Source organism: Marmota flaviventris, chromosome 1 (genome assembly GCF_047511675.1).
Source record: "Marmota flaviventris isolate mMarFla1 chromosome 1, mMarFla1.hap1, whole genome shotgun sequence".
Lineage (NCBI taxonomy): Eukaryota > Metazoa > Chordata > Mammalia > Rodentia > Sciuridae > Marmota > Marmota flaviventris.
Genome location: NC_092498.1, coordinates 6,117,064 through 6,123,063, shown reverse-complemented (window position 1 = coordinate 6,123,063; position 6,000 = coordinate 6,117,064). Strand labels below are relative to the sequence as shown.

Below are 6,000 nucleotides of genomic sequence, written 5' to 3'. Positions count from 1 at the left end.
GGGTTTTGGGAGTTGGATGGGGCCAAACCCTCATCGGAGCAACCTTCCTGGGGTCTGAGAGGTACTTCCTATCTTGTGTGGTCTGTCAGCCTTCCAAAGTCCTTAGAGTGCCAACTACCTCAAGCTCTGCCCAGAATCTGTCCGCAACCACCTGGGCGTTGCCCTCCTTCTCAGAGCATTTCACCAATCGCCCTTTTGTGGATACTTATTTCCTCACCTAGACATAAGGACATAGCCCAGCTCATAAGTTAATTTGCATTTACCACCTCCTTGGAAGTAGGAGAATGTCCACAGGTACTGTAGGCGATGGTAGGCCGGCAGCGCGAGAAAGGAGAAGGGACCTCGGAAAGCAATCTTCGCCAGAGCAACCTTCGCCCTAGTGGGATTACAGAGGTCTTGGGTTGGATCCCTCAGTTTAGAGGGTCAGGCCTAGTCCAAACAGCTGGCTGGGTGCGGGGCGGTCCAGACCCTAATGCAGGGGAAACTGCAATGTCCTAACAAGCTTTTGGAGAAACAAAACCAGATTCTCCTTTGAAGTCCACTTACTGGACCAGGGCATCAAACCGCGGACACTGGGCCTGGAGCGCCGACCCGACCCCACCCATTCCCGGGTCCTCACTCCATCTGGCTCAGCGCTTACCCATTTTGCCACGCCCCCTTCCATAGCTGCCCTATCGCCCCGCCCCCTGACTTCACCGCCCCGCCCCATCTCTAACTCCGCCTCCGCCCCGCCCCCTCCACCGGCCTGCGTAGGGTCTACCTTCGCCAGCCCCATGCCCGACTTAGCCCACGGGCCCGCGATAGCCACGCCCACAGCACCACAGCCCCGCCCCTTACCGCCCACAGCACGCTGCAGCCCCGCCCACACCCCCTCCCGGGCACCGCGAGGGCGGCGCGGCGGGGGCGGGGCCGGCCTCACCCGGAATGAAAATAAACGGCGGCCACTGCCGCATCCGGGCACTCGGCAGGTCGCAGCGGGCGCGGCGGCGGCGCAGGTGAGGAGGCGGCGGCAGCGCGGCCTCAGCGGCGCTGCCCGGCTACCCCGCTCCCGCGGTTCGACGCGGCTCCAGCCGGACGCGGCGCGGCGACGACGGGCGAGGGCCTGCGCGGAGCCGGGCGGGGCGGCGGCGGCGCTCGGTCGCGCTGGCGGTTCCGGCCCTGCGGCTTGCGCCGGCGGCCGGGCCAAGGCATTTAAAAGCGGGCGCAGTGCATTCGTTTTCGGGGAGACGGAGCCCCAACGCCCCGTGCGAGTCTGGCGGCCCGTCACGGTGCCGCGTCCCGCCCCTGCCCCGGTGCCCTCGCGACTGGCGAGCCGACCGGACTGCGCGCCGGCCCGCCCTCCACCGGCTCTCGTGCGGCTGCTAGGGACTGTCTCCTTCTACTCCTGACCTCCTGGGAGGAGATGTGTGCGTGTGCGTGTGCGTGTGCGTGTGTGCGCGTGTCTACACGCTCAGCTCGGAGGGGGCTCCCGGCCGGCTGGCTCCTCTGCAGCGAGGAAGTGAAAGTGAAAGGACGGGCGGATAGCAGTTCCAGTTTCGGTTTGAAGCAGTGATAGTGGAGGATTTCGTGTCTTGGTTGTGATGGGGAACACTGTGTGGCATGCGTAAGACTGAAGTTCTCCAGCTGAAGTCGAAAACTTGCTGATTAGACTTTTTCCCCTTTTGATTTGATTTCATGTATGTGTCATAGCTTGTTTTGTTTCTATAACTGAAGTTTTGTTAGTTTCCAGACAGTGGCTTAATTAAAAAAAAAAAAAATGTGGTGTAGAGACCCGGAGCTCTTGATCTGCTCCCTGGAGTGGGACACGGGCTAGGTTTGTGACATCCTTTGGCCCTTTTGTCAGGTAGTGGCTTGGTTAAGGCCAATGAGTGCTGTACAAATAACTGGTTTCCAGTAAGCAGCCCATGAAAGTTATCCCCGCACCCTGTGTGATTTCTAATTCAGGATTTCTGAAGATTTATGAGTAGTACATAAATGGGTGTGTGTGTGTGTGTGTGTGTATAAGCATTGAACCCAGAGGCGCTTAACCACTGAACCACATCCCCAGCCCTTTTTAATTTTTATTTTAAGGCAGGGTTTCCCTTAGTTGCTTAGAGTCTAATTTGCTGAGGCTGGCCTTGGACTTGAGATCCGCCTGCCTCAGCCTCCAGAGCCCCCAGGATGTCAGGTGTGCATCACTGTGCCCAGCTATAAAGAGGTCTTTTAAGTTATTTGCATTTGAAAAGCTAAGGCTACTAAGTCCTACTCTGCTTTGCTGTGAGAAGTAGTTTGTTAATACTTGAAAATATAGAATTCTTTCCTGGGTTACCCCATATATATATATACAGAACCCTCTCTGTTTTTAAAAATATTTGTTAATGGAATACATTTAAACTAATACACTCGATTCAAAAACCAGGTGAACTAGGTTTGGAAGAATGAAATACCAGCCCTCAATAAAAAAAAAATGTTGCTTATCTAGGTTATAATTTGTGTGTGTGTGTGTGTGTATATATATATATATATATATATATATATATATATATACTCCCTAGAGCTTGTCTTGATCATCCAGGAGCTGATAACTTTTTACTTTTATTACTCCTTGTCTGATCTGGCAGACCCTAAAGCACTGTGCTATACCTGCCAGCTTCTCACACACCCCTTTGAGTGACTATGCTAGTGCAGGATGCATTGACATCTCCTTCATGGCATGTGCCTCTTTGGAAGAGTGAAGTTATTCTTGGGACAGAATAACAAGACAGCAAGGGATTGTGTGACAAAGTGCAGAGACAGTGTAAATAAATTTAGAGTAGAATATATAAATTCAGATATAGAGAATATTATTGCTAGTTTATGGTTTAAGCTATTCTTTCTTTATGTTAACTACCAGTATGGTTGGTCTTTTGTGTTAAAAATAATCTTAAGTACAAGTGAATTTACAACTCTATATTTAGTTGCTTAAAGAGGTTTATTACTTTAGGTATTCATCTTTCCTTATCTTTTCTCTTAGATTACAGAATAATAGCAGGGTAAGAAATAGAAAAGTATAATAATCCTTGTCACATAATAGCAATTTTTGAATCATGTTTTGTATTATATATAATTGAACATATATTTTAAAAATATTTTTTAGTTGTAGATGGACACAATATTTATTTATTTTTATGTGGTACTGAGGATCGAACCCAGTGCCTCATGTGTGTGAGGCAAGTGCTTTACCACTGAGCCACAACTCCAGCCCCAAGAACATATATTTTTATATACTTTTAGAAAAGTCTAGAGATATTTAAAACCTTGGTAATTTAGATTAAACTGGAGAGGGAGGAAGAGAACTCTGCTTATTCTACAAAACACCTGAGCATATTAGGTAAGTTATAAATGTGGTGGGATTTTATTGATGTACAATTTTGCTTTTAAGGATGGCACAGAAGAAATATCTTCAAGCAAAATTGACCCAGTTTTTAAGGGAAGACAGGATTCAACTTTGGAAACCTCCATATACAGATGAAAATAAAGAAGTTGGTTTGGCATTAAAGGTATTTTTCTTTTAAGATGTAAATAATTAGCAGTGTTATAAATCTTCTTGGTAAATAAGATTCTGGAGTCACAAGAAATTGCCAGGTATGACCATATAAACTTTGGGTATCACAGAAAACAGTAGTGACAGGCAGGTCCCCACTTTTTACGAGGAGTCAACAAGCTTGTTTTTATTTACTTAGATAAATACCCATATGTGTGTGTGTATATGTGTATATATTGCAGGTCAAGGGAGAGAGAAAAGGGGGAAAGTGCTGGGGATCAACCCAGGGCCTTATGCATGCTAGGCAAGTGCTACACCACTAAGCTACATCACCAGCCCTTTTACTGGTATTTTATTAATAACTGTGTTACCTAACTTCTCAGGCATTGTTTTAGCTTTCTGTCACTATAGCAGAGTATCTGAGGCAATTTATAAAGGCTCATACTTCTGGAAGTTTCGTCCAAGATTGAATGGTCCCATTACTTTGGGCCTCTGCAAGGGTGACACATCATGACAGGAGCAAGTGGTGGAACAAACTGTTCACTTCATGAGCCAGGAAGCCAGAGAGGGTGGACAGGGTTCCCTTTCAAGGGCATACCCCCAAACTAAGGACCTCCCACAGGCCCACTTATAAGGTTCCATCTCCTGCGATAGTGCCACACTGGGCATCAGGCCTTTAAACACATGGGCCTTTGGGGAACACCATTCATATTCTAACCATGGGAGTACAGGATATTTTTAATACCTTCATAACATTACATACAATTCCTCACCTGGGACCCAGTTTTGACCAGGATCAGTGCCATTATGTCATTGCCTCGAGTGGTCTGCCTCTCAGTCCTCTTGACATCATCCTCTGCTATAAAACAATTGCTTCCCTCCCCCATTTCTTTATGGCCATCAGTGTTCATTTTTCCAAAGTACTTTTTCTAACAGTTTTTTATGGCATCATCAGAAATAGTATTATTTTACATGATGTTTCAAGAAACTGAAATTTTCTTGCCTTTCTAAGCAGAAAACTTTACTCATTTTTGACAGAAATCTCCCATATTGGAACATCCTAACATGATCTTCTCTGCTTTCTGAGTCTGGGTATCCTGAACATGAGGTAACATTTATCAGGGACCATAAATTGTTGTGAGGGCATTAAATTGTCATGTGTAGCGACATAGTGGTGCCATCAGAAGGTGGCAGACAGCGTAAGAGTTTCAGTTTTCTTTTCTCTCTGTCCCTGACAGGTGTCACCTTTCCTTCTTTGCAGCCCATATTCTGAATTTTATAGTTTATTGGCTCAGAAATGGGTGTGACATGATAAGATATTTGATCTTTGTCCCCAGTTACTACTCTTGTGAGAGTGGTAAGGATGATAGGAACATCTTTCGTCTTAATGAAGCTTGGTGGCTCACAGCTTCTGGATAGGGCTGGTCACCAAAAGACCAAGCTCCTTGGTTAGACCCTTGGAAATTTCAGGCCCACTCTCTAGGCTCTGGGGAGAGGAGAGTGACTAGACGTCAAGTTAACCATGAGTGGTCCATGGTTTAATCAATCATGCCTCCATAAAAATGCTAGGTGGCAGGACACCTGCTTCTAAATTGACAAATTCGTCCATGGAACCTGTGAGGCAGGGGCTCCTCTGCTCAGAACCCTTCCAGACCTCATCTTTATATTTTATCTGAGTGTTCACTTCTGTAACTTTAGAATGAACTAGAATAATGAGCATAGCATTTTCCTGTTTCATTTCCAGCGAATTATTAAATCCGGAAGGGGGAATGTTTGGAACTTTATAGCCAAGTGGAACAGAAGTGTGGGTAACCAGAGAACTGGGTACTTGGCACCTGGGGTCTGCAGTGAGGACCTTTTGTGAGACTGAGCCGTCCAGCCTGTGGGGTCTAATGCTGACTCTGGGTAGTTAGTGTCAGAACTAAACTGAACAGCAGGACCCAGTGGTATCAGAATTGGTTGGTAAAAAAAATAAACACTCTCAGTAGTCATTAAGTTTTCTAGAAAATTACACTAAGTTTTTTTTTTAAAGTATTTTATTTAAAAGACTCACCTTTTGGTGATAAAATTAGTCCTGGGTTAAAAAATAAAATAAAACAACCCAAACATGTATTGGTTGAGTATTCCTATCCCAAATGCTTTGGACTAGAAGTATTTCAGATTTCAGCATTACTGATTTGGGGATATTTGGCCAGACTTTACCAGTTGAGCATCCCTAATCTGAAAATCCAATATCCATAATGTTCCAAGATCCAAAACTCTGAAACTTTCAGAGCATAATGTTACCACTCAGAAGGCTTTGGATTTTGGATTTGGGGATTAAGGGCATCCTAGCCACTATAGTACATCTGGTTTCAGGGTGCTTCCTGTCAGGTAAGTTCTGAGACGTGTGTCATTAGGTGATTTATGGGAGACGTAGGGGGCTGCTGCTGGCTTGGCATGGCAAGTAAGCTTTTTAAAAATGTAAGTAGCAGGAGTACACACTAAAATAATGATAA

The 6,000-nt window shown here is 45.9% G+C and overlaps 1 protein-coding gene across 2 annotated transcripts in view; it reads left to right on the top strand.

The window, feature by feature from the left end:
- Window positions 1-912: 912 nt before the first annotated feature.
- The window catches only part of Nub1 (negative regulator of ubiquitin like proteins 1), a 31,771-nt gene continuing 26,683 nt past the window's right edge, over window positions 913-6,000 (top strand). Inside the window, exons 1-2 of one of the 2 annotated variants that reach the window (XM_027943312.2) lie at window positions 913-995; window positions 3,401-3,518. In XM_027943312.2, the coding sequence (XP_027799113.2) occupies window positions 925-995; window positions 3,401-3,518 (189 nt within the window). In that variant the 5' untranslated portion in view covers window positions 913-924. Of the gene's footprint in view, window positions 996-1,450; window positions 1,677-3,400; window positions 3,519-6,000 lie in introns of those variants that run through there. The other variant, XM_027943313.3, reaches the window with a different exon arrangement.